A 19,498-nucleotide genomic window follows, 5' to 3' on the forward strand; every position below is an offset into this window, starting at 1 on the left:
TAGAACTAGCTAGCTGATCGTACAGATAACTAGAAATTTAATTTAGGATATATAAGATTGGTGTATAAATACATCTGCAGGTGGTTAGATAAATAAATAGAAAGCTAGATAAATTAGGTAGATATTTGATTAATAGATACGATTAATCAAAAGTAAGGTCAATAGCTGAAGATAATTCTTAGGTTAATTCAAATTTAGAGGGAAATCTATGTCTGGGCAGACAACAAGTTAAAAAATTAGGCAGAGAAATGCATAGAAAACTTGATAACTGTGTAGCAGCACTAACTAGTATTATGCAGATGAATGAATAGACAAATATTAATCAAATGAGTAAGGACATATGACAAATAAAGTGTGACGATGATAGAGTAGCAGTAAGAGCAAAAGTAAAAGTAGCAGATATAATGAAAAAGTTTAGAGTGATCTAGAGAGAGTAGAGAGAGAGAGAGAGAGAGAGAGAGAGAGAGAGAGAGAGAGTGAGTGAGTGAGTGAGTGAGTGAGACCGTTAGAGAAAGACAGAATGTTAGATGGGTGACAAAGAATAAAAGCCTGCATAGTAAGAGCAAAAGGAAAAGTAGTGATGTAATGAAAAAGTTTAAAGTAATCTAAAGAGAGAGAGAGAGAGAGAGAGAGAGAGGGAGAGAGAGAGTGTGTGAAATTGAAAATTTGAATGGAGTGGTGGGAGAAAGACATACAGAGAATAAGAGTCATCAGAGAGAGCGATGAAAAAAATGGAACAAAAAATTTTAGAAGGGAGAAGATCTATTAAAGAAAGGGGGAGGGAGTGCGGGACAGAATGAGAGCTAGAGGTAGAGAGAGAGCGAGAGAGAGACAGACAGACAGACAGAGAGAGAGAGAGAGAGAGAGAGAGAGAAAGAGAGAGAGAGAGAGAGAGAGTGAGAGTGAGAGAAATAGAAATAGAGAGGGAGTGTGTGAAAGGGAAAATTTGAATGGAGTGGTTGGAGAAAGACATACAGAGAATAAGAGTCATCAGAGAGAGCGATGAAAAAATGGAAGTAAACAAATTTTAGAAGGGAGAAGATCTATTAAAAAAAGGGGGAGGGAGTGCGGGACAGAATGAGAGGTAGAGAGAGAGAGAGAGAGAGAGAGAGAGAGAGAGAGAGAGAGAGAGAGAGAGAGAGATTTTGTGAATGACATACTGAGTTTGTGAGAGAGGCTATAAGTGGTGACTGCGAATGACTGAGGGAGTGAGTACGAGTGGACAAAAGAGCTGAGAAAGTTGAAGTCTTTTTATGGTTGATGAGAAGAAGAAAAAAAAATCAGAATATATTTTATCCTGTCGAGGCTTCATCAAACTGCACAGTATGCAAATGTTTCCGTCATCAAAATTACTCTTTAAACCTAGCAGATGGCAGCTAAACAATCACTCAGAGCTACTCCATGTCGGGTAATTATTTTTGATTTATAGGGTCGTTCGAACGATACTTTGAATAAATCGGGATAGGTCGAAGATTTTACGACATGCCATGTTGATTTTGGGAAACAATGTAATTCTATTTTGTAAAATGTACTTTCTTGAAGGATAAACAGACAAGAAAACAAGGAATAGATACGAACTGGTTTTACCAGGATAAAGGATCTCCATCTTGATTATTTGTAACATTTTTCTTAACTTGCTTCTCTCCATTTTGTTTATTATTAGTTTAACGACCCCGCGTTGCTCGTTTCTTATTAGTATTCTTCTCTTGACGAATGCAAATGGGACCTTGTTTTACATTTTACGACCCCTTTCTCGTTTTATTAGCGCGGGGAGCAAAAGAACTATGGGGTGCGGGGAAAAAACCAAATTAAAACTTTAATTTGATTTATGTCCCGATTGAATTGTCCAGGCGGAATTGTACTGTTGCATCTAAACGCCTAACGTTTATTAATTTTGGATGACACAACTCTCCTTTTATTCGAAAATAATCGATTTTCACAAATTTTAAAAACTACCCTTATACCTGAGATTATCTCGCTCAATAAACGCCATTGTATGGAGCTACTTTATTTTTGAATAGTGCTTTGTTAAAGCACCGAAATTTGAAGGAAGAAAATAGATCCTCCTGCATTGTAATCCGCATTTTAAACGCCTATAAATACGACACGATGCACATCAGCATTAATCAGTATCATTATATTTTTAGAATAATTCTATATGCCCATGTATCGTTTCGAGATATATGTACATAACTGTAAATTTGAGTGATCAGTTTTCGATAATTTTGGTGCATATCCATGAACATTTGTCCATCAGGCGTGTCGTAATTATACATCAAAAGATGGGTGATGATTTGGGTTATAACTAGGGGAAAGGCATACGCCAGTTGTCTTTTTTTTATCATTTTCTTCTGTCTTTCATCACGGTTTTGGCCATCATGGATTTCAGTTTTGTCCTAATCGAGTTCACCAATGGATTTAAACAATGCAGTGTATGTCTGGTTTTCTCTCGCGCCCCAGGATCAATCACAGGAAAAGACCCAAACTACTGGTTCATCACTGCGTAGACTCCAAGACAAAGCCTACTGAACTTATTTGACGTAGACCGCCAATTACAGTTTGACGAAATAAATCTAGTAGTTAATTCAAAGCTCCATCCGGGAATTAATTGGAATTTTTTACATTTTATCTCTGAGTAACCATGAAAGAATCATATCTTTTGCATCTTCTTTTAGAAAGCGAGTCACGTCACATTTACGAGTATTTCAAAGCTGAAAATTCCCGTTGATCTTATTTTGTACGCTCTTGGAAGCGGAGCGTAGCTTTTGCAATGGATAATGGACAGGAATGAATTTAAATTGTCCTGCGGTCAGACCGCAGCTATGCCCGGCTCGCCGGTTTAATACGTTTCTCACTCTCTTTCTATTCTGTTTACAGTTCACGACCCATGGCAATTCGGAGAAGGGGTGCCCCCAAGGCTCGGACTGTTCCATGGTGAGTTTTTGTTCACTTTTTCTAACCTTGCTTTTCCTTTTGTTTCGACCACAGAGGACATTGTCGTGGACGAGGAAAATTACAAATGAGTGTTTCCTATATTCCAAACGATCTAAATAACTATTATAAATGAGTTCTATTATAAACTCTGTAAGGAAGATGATAATATATTATCATTTCAAGGTATTATATAATGATGGTTGTTATCAAGTCTTACCACTTATTCCAATAAGACAGGTTAAAACGGAACTAAAGCACCCCTTGAGGCTCATAAACGAAATAACGTTTAACCTTTCACATCGATAACCTTGTCTTTATTATAACAACAAATAAAATATAAAAAAATGTTATGGTTTTTCTTAAATGACCATGTTTGTGAAGGCAATTTTGGCATTTAGATATTCTTTTCAAATAAAAATTGATGTTGTAGTATTGAATCTTATAAAATGTGACATCACGCATATACATTGTTTTATGTCCTCTCACATTCTTGCGGTCTTCTTCTTCGACCTTTCTTCCTCTCTCATCTCACTTTCTCTAGGAAAGAATGATTCAATGAAGTAGTACGGTTTTTTAAATGAATTTAACTAAATCTATTTATTCTACAATATCGTAGTCTCATTCCATTTCATCTCTCTCTCTCTCTCTCTCTCTCTCTCTCTCTCTCTCCNTTCTTTCTATCTATCTTTCTACGATCAGACTATTTTTTTAACCTCCTCTCTTACCTCTCTCTCTCTCTCTTTCTCTCTCTCTCTCTCTCATTCTCTCTCTTTATCTTTCGTTCTGTCTATCTTTATCCCTTTCTTGTTACCTCACAATTTTTCTTACCTCTCCCTTACTTCCCCTCTTTCTTCCTATAACTCTCTCTTTTTTTCTCTCATTCACTCTCTTTATTTTTTTTAATCTTATTATCTCACAATTTTTCTCACCTCTCTTTTACTTTCCTTCTTTCTTCCTATAACTCTCTTTCTCTCTCTTTCTCTCTTTCTCTTTCTCTCATTCTCTCTCTTTATCTTTCTTTCTATCTATCTTTTTCACTAACATTCCCATTGACTTACTTCCATCGCAGTTGCTTTTTCAACTGCTCACCTCTGCCTACCACTTTTCCCTTTCTTCCTTGTAACACTTAATTGGTACTAAATTCTAAAAGTAAACAAACATTTCCAAAAGAATTAGCTTCCAGCAGAAAAGCTAACAATTCCGAACATGAAAAATGTTGAGTAGCTAAAAAAACGAGGTTCAAACAGATTTTTAAACTAGTTCTTCACAGAAACAAGACGGTTACCCTAGTTCGAACGGTGAGGTGCACGAAGTGGTTGGAGGGACAAAAAAGTAAAAAGAGAATGGACCAATTTTAATTCGTGATGCCGTCGGTGGAATGGCTTTATAATTAAGTCAGTCGACGAGGGGTTCATTAAGGGACAATTTTCTCAGCTCGTCTACAGTCGAGGCAAACATACATAGCGGAGAAAAAAAAATTATCCCCAGCCCTCCTTTTTCACAGGACCAATTTCACTGGCAGGACATTAACAAGTCAGCGTGAAGGGCGATGTTTGAATGTCCGATACAATTAGGGCAGCGTTTTTGTTATTTTGGTAGGGTTTCAAAAACCCTCCGGCGTCAGGAAAAAAGGCAATGGAGTAAATTGTGAAAAACGCCTTTATTATGAACGGACTAGGAAAAATGAAGCCTCCTTTTTAAAACCCTGACCTGCATTTCTTATCACTACTTTGAATATGGAGCCAAAAAAAAATTTAATCTTATTTTAATAAATATATATTTTAAAGTAATAAATTTATCTATGTGTAAAATAGTTTAAAATGCTTTTCCCTCTTTCACGCGATTGGGCAACACTGTGAGCAACACTGCTTCCGGGAAATAAGGCTTTTTGGGGTCAGTCACATAATTTAGTCCGCCTAAGGTTTCCATAGTACTTTATGATGTTTTTGCGTTAAATAAATACTATAAAAACCTATTTAGTATTCATCAAACTAAGTAGGGACTAATTACTTTACCATAACCATCGGGGGGGGGGAACAGTCTCAACTCTGAGGATCTTCGGAAGAGGTCAAAACACAGGTTTTGACCTCTTCCGAATATCCTCTGAAAAGAACTTCTTGTATCCAGCAGGTCGATAATCTATTTTCATCGTTACAGTCTCAACTCTTTACAACTTTACGCACAGATAAATTTATTACTTACTTTGGCGGGTTAACGTTACATGTACAGCTCGACAGAAATATGGGAAAATATTTAGAAATTACATTGTTAGACATAAAAATGGAAACATTTTACAAAAGAACTACAACAATATCTTCAGATCTGGCATATTCGACAGACAGATAAATAGATACATATGAAAATATGATTACAAGTATTATAACATAAATGTATTGTAATGGACGCCTATATCGCTGCAAGGCTATCGATAGCTAGTTATGTAGTTAATTAATAGTACATTTAATAAAAGTATAGGTACTTATAAAAAAATACTAAACTATTCCATACAGTAGCCGTTTGTTTACATATTTTTGTGATGCATGACGTGTTTAGTTATTTTATTTTATAATTATTAATATACAAAATTGAAATTGGTGAGATTTAGTAGCGTGAAATATTTATTTTATATCTGAGTCGTTTGTTTGTAACTCTTTTCCTTTTCGAGGGAATAAAAAGATCCTTTTGATGTAGAGTTTTCTTTTTTAGATCGGCACCATAAAAAGAATATTTTACCCTTTTCTGTTATTAGAGAGGTCTAAAAACGTCTTATTTTCGACTTCTTCGTCCCTGGAACGCCTTGAGGCGAAGCATCTCGCTTTAACCTCTCGTCAAAGAGAAAAGACAAAGAAATCCTACGGGAAAAGGAAACAAGGATCGAAATGCGACCCTGTGTCCCACAGACTCGAAATAAAGCCAGGGAATTTATTCAGGCCAATCTGGCCGGTCGAACGTGAGTCCGATACAAACATTTTCCCAGTCTGGAACAACCATTAGGCGAATTCTCAGTTCTCTTTTCTTCCCTCCTTTGTTAACTCTACATTTTTTTTTTACTTCCACCCTTTTTCTCACTTTTAATAACTGCAGGGAGAATGGCTGTGCCCTTGTTAACCGCCCATTCTGGCCCAACTAAGTGTAACGCCGGCTGGACAAAGGATCGACTGACCGCTGTTTAGCCCTCTGGGCAAAAAGGATTTCGTTTCTGTTCTTTGTCGCCCCTGGACAAAGGGAAGAAAATAAGGATTAACCCTAAGAGGCGGGCCGTTGTCTGGGCAAAACAAACAAAACAGTTCGGTTATGAATTCTATGACCTGGTTCCACCTGGAATGCCAGAAGGACCATTTTTAAAAAGAAAATCGCCATAACAACCACTTTTGGGATTGTAGGGTGGTACACTAGGGTTATAATTTTTAAAAAGGGTAGCCGGATTATTATCCCCTCTGTCAACTACGGGAAAAAGTATGACTTCACTGCCTAATACAAAGTTGCTATTTTCTTTCTTATAATTATTTATCATAAGTTTTCCTTAAGAACAATCTTTGGGCATGCCTAAGTAAAATTTTTATTCGTCATCATAGATTAAATCATTCTGGATTAATAAATAAGCAATGTTATATGGAAATTTCAATTTCTCGCCATCTTCAGAGTTGGGTTCGTGTCGATGCGTAGTCCTTCCATATTTCCAGTCTGGTGAATATGCTCAAAAATAACACCGATGCTCTTTTCACGCGTCTGCCAGACTAAAACGTCGTTCATAGTCAGACTAGAAAGGGATGGTGACGGTAAGTACCCTTGCGGTACTCCGCCAAAATTTGTATAAATGAAAAGCATTTTCAGTTTGAAACGATTGTCATGTAAGGCTACAATAACTAAAAAACCTAACCAAATTAAATGTTCAGTATATACCTGAAAATCTCTCTATGCAGTAAGATTAGTAGTAGAAATTTCGCCAAATAAGGAAAATATTTTAATTATTTAGATGTCCTATTATCCCTCATTAGGTTTAATGTAGTTAGTGGAATTACCTGTTTTTATTTGTAAACTAGAAATTTTATTGATGAATACTAAGAAGTACCCTTGTGATACTCCCATCCCAGTGGTAATAAATTTTTGTAAAAAATTATAAGTTTGAAGGAGTGTCGTATAAAGCAACAAGTAGGAACATAAATTACAAAAATTGAATATTTTTTATATACCCCCACAGTATGTTACTGTACGTAATAGGATGAATATTTACCCTTGGGAACCTCCCGGACAACTTTTAAATTATCAGTCTATTAATAAAGGAGACGTCTTATTTTGGTTCATTAGCATAAAACTATTTAGTTTAATTAAAAATCTGTTTGTTTTTGTGCGTGTTAGCTAGAATTGTAAGCGCCACAAACTAAGCACTAGTAGAGTTATTTACCCTTGGGCAACATCCATAAAATTTGTTCCTTCGCAAGTAATATTCAGGAACTGTAACGATGAACTAGATTATCGACCTGCTGGATACAAGAAGTCTTTTCAGAGGATCTTCGGAAGAGGTCAAAACAGAGGTTTTGACCTCTTCCGAAGATCTTCTGAAAAGACTTCTTATATTCAGGAACTTTTGAACTAGTGAAAATCTGAAAAATACCCGATTTGCTTAGCGAATATGGCGAAGGAAAACTTGTCAAGTAGGAGTAGTACTTTCTAGTTCCCTTGAGTAAACTCGGCCGAAAATTCTGTTAACCTCCTATGGTTTTGACTGTACAATCTTCGCATGATTTGAAGTCCTTCATTTATTTTGGGTCCACTCCACAAATACTTTAATTTGAGGTTGGATTACCTTTCAAGTTTGTGGTTTTACCTGGATTCTGGATCATTTGGGCTTTGTTAACTGGGCATCGTTTTCTTACGCACAACGATGGCATAAGGTGCCATTAGTGCCTTGATCGTACTGGTGGTTTTATTTCTTCCTCATTCGTACTTCCCAAAGCACTTTCTTCAGCGGAGAGGTGTGACATGTAGTGTCAGTCAAAAACTTACCATATTTCCCCGGAAATTATGTATATTTCCTCTTTGTAACTGTTATTCATGTGGTGTTATAAAGAACACTTTTATATCGTATAAATCTCATTGACCGCTTCGTCCAAAGAGTCAGGGTTAAATTCGTCCTCAGTCCGTCCGAGAGCTTCGTTTTAACTGTTGCTCTGTTTGGAAACACTGGCACAGAGACAGGGGAGCAGCTCCTGTCATCGCATTGTCCCGGCCCATTGTACGCCGACAACATCTGCCCCCGATATATCACCGGAGATATTTATTTCGTCCCATTCACCCCCTGGACACAAATGAACGCCCGTTAAGCCCTGACCGGCTATGTATTAAAACTAGGAGTTCGAAGTTGAACACTTGGCCCAGAGGTTTTAATCCAATTGGATCTTTGTTTTTAAAACCATATTGAAGTCATTTTTCTTCGAACGTAGTGTGTCATGCTTGTTGAGATTTTCAATAGATGGCAAAGAGCCATAACGAATCCGACACGAAGGAACCAAGCGAATCTGGGCTAACCGCAATGAAAAGTTGTTCTTCGTAACCGATATTAACACAATTTTGTAGTTGCACAATCTTTGACAGATTATGTTGGGTTCTTTTGAGCATCTAGAACCGTAGAAAGCAAACTAATTTGTAATACACAATCTCCGAAGGGAAAGGTTGGTTTTTGGAATCTGCAGGAACTTTTAGTAACGTTGGTTTGTTTCTCGTCAGCAATTAACAACCACTTGAAAACGGTGCAATACAAAATCCTTGACCGTCTAACCGCTGGACCTTGTTCATAGACGATATGATTAGCCGTATGAGTGATGACTCCGAGACGTTGATTGGAAATGGAAGGGTGGCAGGGTGGAAAAAAAACTTTTCTAGGATTTTCTGTCAGCTGTCAGTCGAGCTAATGGGCCCGAGTAGTCGGCCTGTAAATTGAATGTTTTCCCATAAATTATTCATAGGGTTCTGCGGTCTTTACACAGGGCCGGCGCTATTAAATTCGTCGTTGTTCCCTTTTGGAATTTTTCCCCGTCGGCGGGAAAGGGCGGACGGTTGCCCTAGTAACGGCCTTTTCGACAAAGGGCACGAAGAGGCATGGCAATTGGCGGCTTGTCGAATTTACAACGGGATTGATCATCTCGTTGTATAAATTTTCAAACGGGTCTGGCGTATTCGACCTAAACTTGAAGACCGGAGGTCCGACATGATGTTGTTGACTAAGAAAATTCACAACGATTTACCTTCCGGCTACCCGTACGCTTCCTTCAGGTAAAGGCAACTTTGCCACAATCAAATATTACATATCATTAACATCAGTTTAAGGCAGTATAAAAAAAGTAATGTTTGGACATAAGATCTTGACGATACTTCAGAACATGACTTATGGCTACTATTTGAACAATTTCTGGGATCGGAGTAAATTCCACATGCCAATGGCACATTTTGCATGAACTTTGTCATGTTTCGAAAATAGTAAAACTGTACGACGAGACTAATGATTGTTAAGGTACTGAGCGACGTGCTTTATCGTTTTCTTCCATTCACTTTTTTTAATATTTTCTCTGTCGAGCTTTCTGTCCCATCTCTCAGTTCTACCTTCCACTTTTTGCTCTCTCTCTCTCTCTCTCCCTCTCCCTCTCACTCTCTCTATCTCTCTCTACCTCCCTCTCCCCCTTATCTCTCTCTCACCACTCTCTCACTCTCTCTCTATCTCTCTCTCTCCCTCTCACCACTCTCTCTCACTCTTTCTCTCTCTCGCTCTCTCTCTTTTTCTCTCTTTCTCTCTCTCTCTCTCTTTCTCTACCCCTCTATCCTTTCCTCTCCTTTTCTCTTCTCTCTCTCACACTCTCTCCCGTTCTATCGTTCCTCTAACTCTTTTTTTTTATCATACTAATTTAATACATAAGTAGTTGTAATGTGTACTCTTATACGTATGAATTTCTCTCTTGAACGCTTTTTGCCGGCCATTTTCAGAGTATTTCAAACATTACAAACTGGGCCAACAACTGTTTCAACATCCTTTCGGATCTGAGGGGACGAGGACATCAAGGATCGAGGTCAATGAAATGCACATCTTCTGAACAATGAAAGCGCAGTTTCAACTCTTTATCCGTCCCGAACGAACCTGTTTGTAAACGACTCGTAAATAAAGGAAGTAGAATGAGGAAGAAAAAAACGAAGACGTCGGTTTCAAATTACAAAGATCGGTTCTGTCATCATAGCCTGAAGTTCTAGATCAAACACCCTTGAAAATGAACTGAACACTGATTTTGAACGGTTCACGATGAAAAGGCCGGTTTCGAAGACAAACGCGGCCTTTCATAATAACCAAATTGTTGAAGTTCACTACTGTTGGTAACTAATGAGAAAATTACCGAATGGTGAGTTGCGTTATTTACATCTGACTTTGGCTTCTTGCGAAGAATCCGGATGAACAACGAACACAAGACCAAATCGTTTTCTATCTTTTTTTTTTTTTTTTGATAGCTCTTTTATGATTAAGATCACACTCTCGCTTGAAATAGATCGAAAGGAACCGGTTTCTAATACGTAACGCTAATTTAAACATTACAGCCTTAATGAAATCAAACTCGATACGGACAGGCTGCTTGATTTTTCCGATAAGGCCGGAACTTTAAACAATTGTTCAATTTTAAGTTCCATCATATGTTAATTATACCGTAGCAAACGCCGTGAACAAACAGCCCCTCTTTTTTCCCCGCCCCACGCCCGTTTTCTCAACGGGGAACAATAAAACAAACAGCAGGTGTAAAAGATAAATCATCCAGGTCATCGAGTAGGCCGATTGTCTTTAAATTCATAACCGGGTGAAAGGTCGGAGTGAAAAGGGTTGACATGACGTCCGTCAGGTGTTTATATATATTTTTTTATAGACCATGGCCAATGGATTTTACTCACTTCTTGATAAAAGGGTGCTCGCTACCTACAAATTGGGGTCCTTGTTAAACTTTCGTTGATACAATATTTACTGCAGAAAGGTTGGTATTGAACGCAAGTAATTTGCACTTATAAGGTCAAACCTTTTTATAGCCTTATTATAAGGTCATTTTTAAGCCTGCACATGATTTTTTCTGCCGTTCTTTTTTTGTAGGTTTTTGAGATTTTTGACAATTTTATTTGCGGCAAAAAGGTTTAGCAGATGCCATCAAATTTTCTATTGCTTTTTTTTATAGTCTTTCTCGTTGCTCTTTTGCCCAGTATGCCTTGGTATCAAAACAAGTATGTTTGCCCCAATATTTGACAGAGTCGAAATGCAGCCTCAAACTGCTCAAGACTTCACCGAGGAAGTTGCCTAAAATCCCGCCGGGCTGTCCGAATTGATTTCCATCCTTTGATCTGCGAGTCCGTGAACACATTCGGTTCATTTACACCGTTCCTCACTGAAGGTGGCGCAAAGCCGATTCGCGATTCCGCTCGTAAACCGATTGTCTGATGGATATATGCATTTGTGTATTTCTATTTTCATTTCATCGGCTCCCCTTCCCTGTACGTCCTGGTACTCGAACAACGGTAATTTTGTTGTTTTCCTCTATATCTGACTTGATTCTGCCCCAAACGGCCTGGGACGTTACTTCTTACCTTTTGATCCCCCTGGTTCAGTAGGCATCACCTCCCTCCTCATACCCATGTCTAACCATCCACAATCTTATTAAAGTTCCTCTCGATGCTTTACTTAGACCTTTTTTTGTTGGAGTAAGTTTACAAAGCTAGCTCCATAGTAGTAGTTAGTCATATGTAGCGGTTACAAACATTCATGCTTGTTTGAACGTAAAATTTAAAATCGATTGTTTTATATCGTATAATGAATTCAATGTTTGAGATTTAAGGTTAATTCATAATGACGAGATACGTTTTATAGAAAGTGTAAAGCGAAGGCAGATGGCATTACGTGTGTGGTTTACGAGGTAACGACCTGTTGTCAGCAGTTTGTCCTTAGAGGCGAAAAGCAGTGACAGCGAGAACAGGCGGACCTGGGTCTCGACCCACAGTAAACTCCATAAAAGGCCTCTTTCTTTCTTTACTATATGAATGAATAAACGGAGGTTGTTTATGACAGGTGACAATAAAAAATATTGTTTCATGACCGGTTGAGTAATTTCTCAAAAGGTGATATCCTTTTTTTTTATCCTGTGAATACACAAAGCGTACAATTTAATTCCCACCTAACACGTCGTAACCCGTTTGAAATTATCCTAATCCTCTTTTTTGGTCCGGGTTTTATGCTTTGTTGACTTTTCGAAGGCTAAGCCGGGCCAAGTCGGCCGTGGCTCGTAAAAATAAAAATTTCAAAACTTTTTCATCCTGACCGGTCTCATCCTTTCGGCCTTATTGCTGCCACGGCGGATTAGCATGGGAACATGCCTTGCATATGGATTATCCGTCGTGTTTAGGCTTTCCCGCGCTTCCATACTTGCGATTTGAATTCAAACCGTACCGGTTTATTAACACGGCCGAAGATCTTTAATCCTTTCAAGTAGGCTAACAAGCATATGCTTCATAAAATTCGTAACGAGCCGTAATACGAGCACAATATAATTGCCCTTCCTGCTGTAAGTCTGTGCTTTGAATTCAAATTATTTCAATGACCTTAACGGCGAAACCGCTGCCTGGGGAAATGCCTTTCCTTTCAAAAGCACGTACGGACGATTTTTCTTTTTAAACACCACTTATGTACAGTGCAATTTTTCATCGTTTTTACGACTTGGTTCATTTGAATGTGTTGAGATCGCAGGAAAAAAAACCTTTACAAGGCAAAAAAATGATAGGAGAGTGAAATTTTAAACTTGAGGAGATGAAACCATTAAGAATCATCTGAGACAACATCGATGAGCGACCAGCCCTACTTCTTTTAAAAATATAATATACGTAATAAAATTAAGTAAAAAACAAATTACCAACAGATCTTAATGAATAAATAAAAGTATGCTCTTAATGTGTGAGTCCGTAAAAACAATACCCATTTTGGACGATCCAACATTAAATGGACGCTAAACCACAAAGGATATACCATAATTAAAAATAAAGAAACAAAATGTTGTATTGACCCCAAACAATGTCAGTCGATGAGATCATAGTAAAAAATAAGGTGAAAATCCCAATAGTTTTTTTATGGTTAATAATTTTTATTTGAGACCAATTTTGGACAGTCTAAAGTTTCTACTGATGTTAGATAATGAAAGGAAGTACCCCAATCCAAAAAATTCCTGATGTCCCTGCAATTACTTCTAGATTTTCCATGTTGACTGCCTTGTATCGTTTAATTTTTTATTGACCTGATCAATTGAAGCTATGTAGACTAAGAAAACATATATCCATAATTTGGAGACATTTTCTACTGGGACTAATGTCCCATTTACGAGTGTAATTTGTTAATGCATAATTTTTCATAAATCATACCAATATTGGGAAATCCAAATTAATTATATTTTTATCAGATTAATTTTACTTTTTTCATCTCAACCAAGAACTTATAAAAAAGTATAATTAATTGAAATAATTAGATGTAATGTAGATTTTGTCAATCCAACTTTTCTTTTAGATTACACAGATTTCAGTTATAAAATTTATGTGAAAAATTAGACCAATTTTGGACAATTCTTCTTCATTTTTAAAGATAGCAAAGAAAGAAGAATACTACGAAATGAAATGGATGGTAAAGGGAACATTAAACTTCTGAGTAAGGTTTACATGGTTATCATTAGGCCATTAGAGCAATCGTGTCATTTTACAAAACATTTTTATTTTTATCTCTAGGAACTGATTAGAAGCACTTGAAGCATAATACATTCGACGACTTCAGACCTCAATAGAGCCCATAAAAACGTACATTAACTATGCAGAAAGAAAATAGACAGTAGGTCATTACCCGTCTAGTGTGATCGGTTGGTAATGAGACATATTAGGCCCATTTTTTGCTATGCTTCTTTCTATTTTGGCAATGCAAAGAAAGAAGAATCATACGAAATTAACATATTATGAATATTTAGGATGTTATAGAATTAACTACAATTTTGGAGTATTCATATTTCTTCTGAAACTGAATAAAGGATGATGCAACTGTGTTGGCAGCGGTTTGGAACAGGATTTCATGACTTCATTAGGCGGAAGAACGGTGCCCTCTCGAGCGTTAAAAATTAGAAAACTCGCGATCCCAGAAGGATAACCGTTCCGGCCCTAGGTACCTACCGTAACGTCTTAATCACGCGATGGTTTCATACCGTTGGACGTCCACGACGACGGATTCTGGAATGTCGGCGATATTGTTCATATTAGGGCTAAGTGTGCGTGCAAGGGCGATGGTACCGGCTATAAATCCCGGGCCCGGTATGATTTACGGTCGGCCCTTCCTGCACGGCCGCCTTCCACTCCGGCCCGTGCTCCGCCAACTACCTGGCCCTGTCACCGCCGGCTCCTCGGATGGGAAAAGGGCCGTAATTCTTATTCGAAGCCCGGCCAATTTGTTACCCAGGTCTCCTTGTAAATCAAATTGTATGGAAACACTACAATGGCCCGGGTTTAAACTGTTTTCGGGCGTCCCCTGTTTTGGACTTTTGAGGTAAATTACTCCTTTCTGGGTAACCGTGGCTGGGAATCAGTTTCAAGAAAGGACATTTTACATGATTTACAATCGGTATTGCAAATCATACTTGAGCAAGAGCACTTTAGCAATACTAATAATAATAAAAGCCTTTTATATCATCGAGTACCACTGTTAATATTCTAAGCATATCATTAGAGACTTTCAATAAAAAACAGTTAAAATTCTCTTCCGCTTTTCCACTTTCACTTACGGAAACTAAAGTTTTAAATTGAGAGTTTTTCTCTCTCGCAAAAATGTTACAATTTCCAACAAAGTAGAACTAGTAAGCCTTTAAAATCAACATAATACATATTAATCCATTTATGTTTAGTGGTTTAATTAACCAAATTACTCATTCCAATTAATTATTATTCTTTTTATGTAAGATTCGTTGACATTAAAAAGTTATCACGAGCGGGATTCGAACCCACGACCTTCGGCTAACCGTAAAAACACAACACCAATTTTGGACAATCCAACATGAAATGGATGGTAAAGTACGAAGGACATACCATAATTAAAAAGAAAGACAATGAAAAATTAATCAGCGAAAAATCAACTCAACTATGACCAATTTGGGCAGTCCAATCTATTGACCCCAAACAATGTCAATCTATGAGATCATAGTAAAAAAATATGATGAAAATCACACTAGATTTTATTATGGATAATAATTTTTAATTGAGACCTGTTTTGGGCATTCTAGATAATGGAAGGAAGTACGCTATTAGAAATACATCCTGATGTCCCTGCAATTGGGTGAAAGTACATCTACCGTTTTCATGTTGACTAACTTGTATCATTCAATTTTTTATTGGCAGCAATCCATTGAAGATATGTAGGCTAATAAAACAACATATCTATAATTTGGTGATGTTTCTGATAGGGTTAATGTAGCATTTAAAAATGTTACAATTTCCAACAAAGTCGAACTAATAGACCATTAAAATCAACAAAGTACATTTTTATAATTCATTTATATTTAGTGGTATAATTGACCAAATTATTTTTTTTTAATGTAAGGTCTTGCCGTACATAAAAAGACTAATTAATTGAAATAGTACTTATTTCATCATGGATATCGTGTACGTTTCTTGTTGTTACGAGAATCGTAGAATCCTTCAAACCTAGTTTTCAAATAAAAACACCGGCCTAGATTTGAAAAAAGAATATTGATTTATTAAAGCCGCGCCATAGCTGGTAAATCATGATTTTAACGACTGGTCCTGTAGAACGGCCAGTGGTTTATTACAGCCAATAACTATAGGGCCACTAATTTACGAACCAAACAGGTCAACTCGTTTTTGAACTACTCATGCAACGACAAGTGTTCATGTTTGATTTATTTATTAATATGTAATATATGGGTTGTTAGAAAGAAAAGAACGTTGACACCATATTATAGACTATCTGCTCATTTTTTCTAATAGACATTTTAAAAATCATATCTTTCATACTTTTCACTTTTTTCATTTACCCGTCTCTCTCTCTCTCTCTCTCTCTCTCTCTCTCTCTCTCTCTCTCTCTTTCCCTCCCTTCCACTCTCTCTTACGGTAAGGGGTCTCTTTCCCTATTTCTTTTTCTCTTTCTATCTATATCTCTTTTTTTCTCTCTTTATCTCTTTCTAACTATCTACCAATATGTATTTAAATTTAAAATACAAATATATATTTAATTATTGTGACAAAAATCTCATATACTAGTTGTTTTCTCTGTGTTTTTGTTCATCTATGTATTTTTCACTGTTCGGTTGTGTTGCTTTCGTTCAGTTGATTTCTCTCTCCCTCTCTCTCTCTCTCTCTCTCTCTCTCTCTCTCTCTCTCTTTTCTCTCTCTCTCTCTCTCTCTCTCTCTCTCTCTCTCTCTCTCTCTTAGTTTAACTCTTTCATTATTTCTTTTTCTCTTTCTATCTGTATCTCTTTCTTTCTCGCTTTATCTCTTTCTATCTATCAACCAATCTGTATTTAAATGTAAAATATAAATATATATTCAATTATTTTACTTTTTTTTTTCTCTTTTTTTTCGTTCAAAAAAATCACACATACTAATTGTTTTCTCTTTGTTTTTTCCATCTATGTATTTTTTACTGTTTGGTTGTTTTGCTTTCGTTCATTGATTTCTCTCTCACTCACACTCTCTCTCTCTCTCTCTCTCTCTCTCATCTCCCTCTCTGTCTCTTTTGCTTTTTGAGTCACTTTTATTCTCTCTCTTTATCTGACTCCATTATTTTGTTGACTGTTTTAATCACTATTTACCCTAACACGTTTCAGTTGTATGTTCAGATATTTTCTACGTATTTATTTGACTCTTTCTCTTGAAGCTCTTTTCTCTACCCTCCACTTAAATAACGAAGCCATTAATCTTAAGCGATCGGTCGACTGCGCCCGACTAATTCAATAAAAGCTGCATCTGCCTTTGCTGTTGCCCGCGGGCAGACGGTTGACGTTAAATTAAATAAAAAGCCGTGGCTGTTAACAGGCCATTAGCCCGAGCCCCGGCTTTCATTAGACTCGGATCCCAATTGTGTCCCGGCTGGGGTGGCGGCGGCAATAAACGACGGGGACTGTCATAAAGACTAGTTTATGTCTAATGAAAAACTTCTCTCCGGCTCCTGTGCTTAATCTAATTTTCGCCCTGGGCTGTTGCAGGGCAAAAAACCGCTCCGGGGGCATTATTCAGCGTCATTTCCCATGGGCGCCCGTTACGCGGATTTTGTATATTCTCACCCTACCCCCTGATAAGTTTTAATAGGATTGATAAGGGAGGGGGTGCCGGAGTTAAATGATGTTGGGATGAGTTATAACCCTAGACAACAAATTCAAGTTGACTTAATCTCAACGAAATATACAACAGCCCGCGCCAGCCCTACCGGTGCCCGTTATGCGCAATCATTGAACTGTAAACCGTACAAAATATACAAAAGACTCACTCGATCTGCCCCGTCGGGGTATGTCAAATAACGTGGAAACAATTCTATTTGATAGGCTAACAAATAAATACTGTGGAAAATTGTGTACGACGGGTATCAAAGGAATAAGGGGCAAGAGAAAAAAAAATTCTCCGGTCTAAATCTGCCATCTTCAGGCGCTAAAACATTTAATTAACTTTATATTCCGATTTGATTAAATTTACCCCTTACGCATGCGCCTTGAACCTTTTACGTTCATTACTTCCTACTTTTCACGGACAATTAATCTTTTCGAGAACAAAGGGCGTTTTCTTTGAAATGTGTTAGAAATTCGTTAAAATTGAGCTGAGCCAACCGTCACCACCACCCCCGGAGATATAAAAAGAGCCCTTTTTTTCTTTTTCTAGAATCTGGTATTTGGATTTGTATAGGCTCAAATCCAATCTGCACATGTACATACACATGTGACGAGTTAAGCCTACTAGCTTCTCGTAGTCCACCGGCAGTTCCAGCTTCTACTAGCTTTTTTAATTTACAATAAATTGCCGGCACAGTCGAGAATCCCCCCCCGGGGTTGGCAGTCCGGGGGCAGACCTCAGTCTTATCTGTCCAGCCACCGAGGTTGGGCTCGGATGCCGTCAACATCCAGGTCAATTCAACACCCGACGCACGCAGTTCCTTACCCATCCATACTCACTTTCATTCTTAAATGGATTCATTCCTATCTGCATTCCATCATTCATTCAATTAGGGTAATGGAGTTCTCGATATTCCTCCATCACCCTGTACGTACATTATACAACTAACGTAATTGTGGGTCGATGGGTTACTCGATATTCCACCATCGGCCCCCTCACATAACACTTCACGCTAAATCCATTCACTCTCAACACAACCTTTACCCATATTTTTCAACTGACCTAATTGAGGATCGATAGGGTACTCTATATTCCCCCATCGGCCCTCTCACATCACACATTCACGCTAATAAATACATTCACTCTCTACGCAAGCTAGGGATATATGCTCAAAACAAATAAATAGGGATATTTGTAATTTATTCTTATTCTATTAATTGTAATTTAATAAACCGATATATTCTTGTGAATTGGATAAAACAAATTAGAAAAAAAATGGTGCATGCCATTTTGTAATAACGGATTTACTTAAGAAAAGTAAACATGAAGATTTCTCATTTTGTAAGTCAACACCTTTTTCTCGTATTTTCGTCATTTTAATCCAGTTGAATATTCTTTAACCATGGAAAGACACCATCTTGAACCAGAAGTTCACTATATTATTGTGAGAAAGAGTCATGGACGTCACCGATCCACACAATGTGGATATCGCAGATGCAGTTGGCGTTTCTCATTCCTGTACAGTGATAGCATAAGATACTTATATACAAACGACCAAACTACAGGTTAATTATTAACTTCGATCGCATATCAAAAATTTAAAAAAGACCAAAAGTTAGTAGGACGCAAACTGACTTAATTTCATTACGCAAACATACATAGAAGTATATGTATAGGCGCGGAGAGAGAAATATTAAAAAAATAGTGAAAATTTTACATATGTAGATAAATAGACTGATAGACAGGTAGCGAAAAAATTAAAAGGGAGAAAATGAGCGAGGGAGTGTGCGACACATATATTGACAGACAGACAAGACATAAAAATAGAAAGAAAAACGATGGACAGAGTGACTCGGTGTATGATAGAAAGATAGATAAATAGATAGATAGATAGAGTGAGAGAGAGAGAGGGTGAGAGGGAGGGAGATTGACAGACAGACATAGAGATAGAAAAAAAACGATAGAGAGTGAGTGAGTGAGAAAGTGAGTGATTGATTGATCGTTTGAGGCGTGAGAGAAAGAGAGAGAGTGAGTGTGATAGATAGATGGATATGGAGAGAGAGAGAGAGAGAGAGAGTGAGAGAGAGAAAGTGAGAGAGAGAAAGAAAGAGAGGGTGAAATACGGGCAGCAAAGGAAAAAAAGGAAAAAATAGAACAATTTTTCAAAGAGGCAGAGAGGGACAGATATAGAAAA

General features: G+C 37.4%; 1 protein-coding gene across 2 annotated transcripts in view; it reads left to right on the top strand.

Annotated features, from left to right (window-relative positions):
• LOC106668171 overlaps positions 1-19,498 on the top strand; it is a 165,273-nt gene that overhangs the window by 68,395 nt on the left and 77,380 nt on the right. The window contains exon 2 of one of the 2 annotated variants that reach the window (XM_014396684.2): positions 2,878-2,934. The exons of the other annotated variant lie outside the window; for it this stretch is intronic. Coding sequence (XP_014252170.1) covers positions 2,878-2,934 — 57 coding nt within the window. The remainder of the gene's footprint in view (positions 1-2,877; positions 2,935-19,498) is intronic. 2 annotated transcript variants of the gene reach the window in all.

The sequence above is a fragment of the Cimex lectularius genome, unplaced genomic scaffold (assembly GCF_000648675.2).
Source record: "Cimex lectularius strain Harlan isolate CLEC.00 unplaced genomic scaffold, Clec_2.1 scaffold180, whole genome shotgun sequence".
Classification (NCBI taxonomy): Eukaryota; Metazoa; Arthropoda; class Insecta; order Hemiptera; family Cimicidae; genus Cimex; species Cimex lectularius.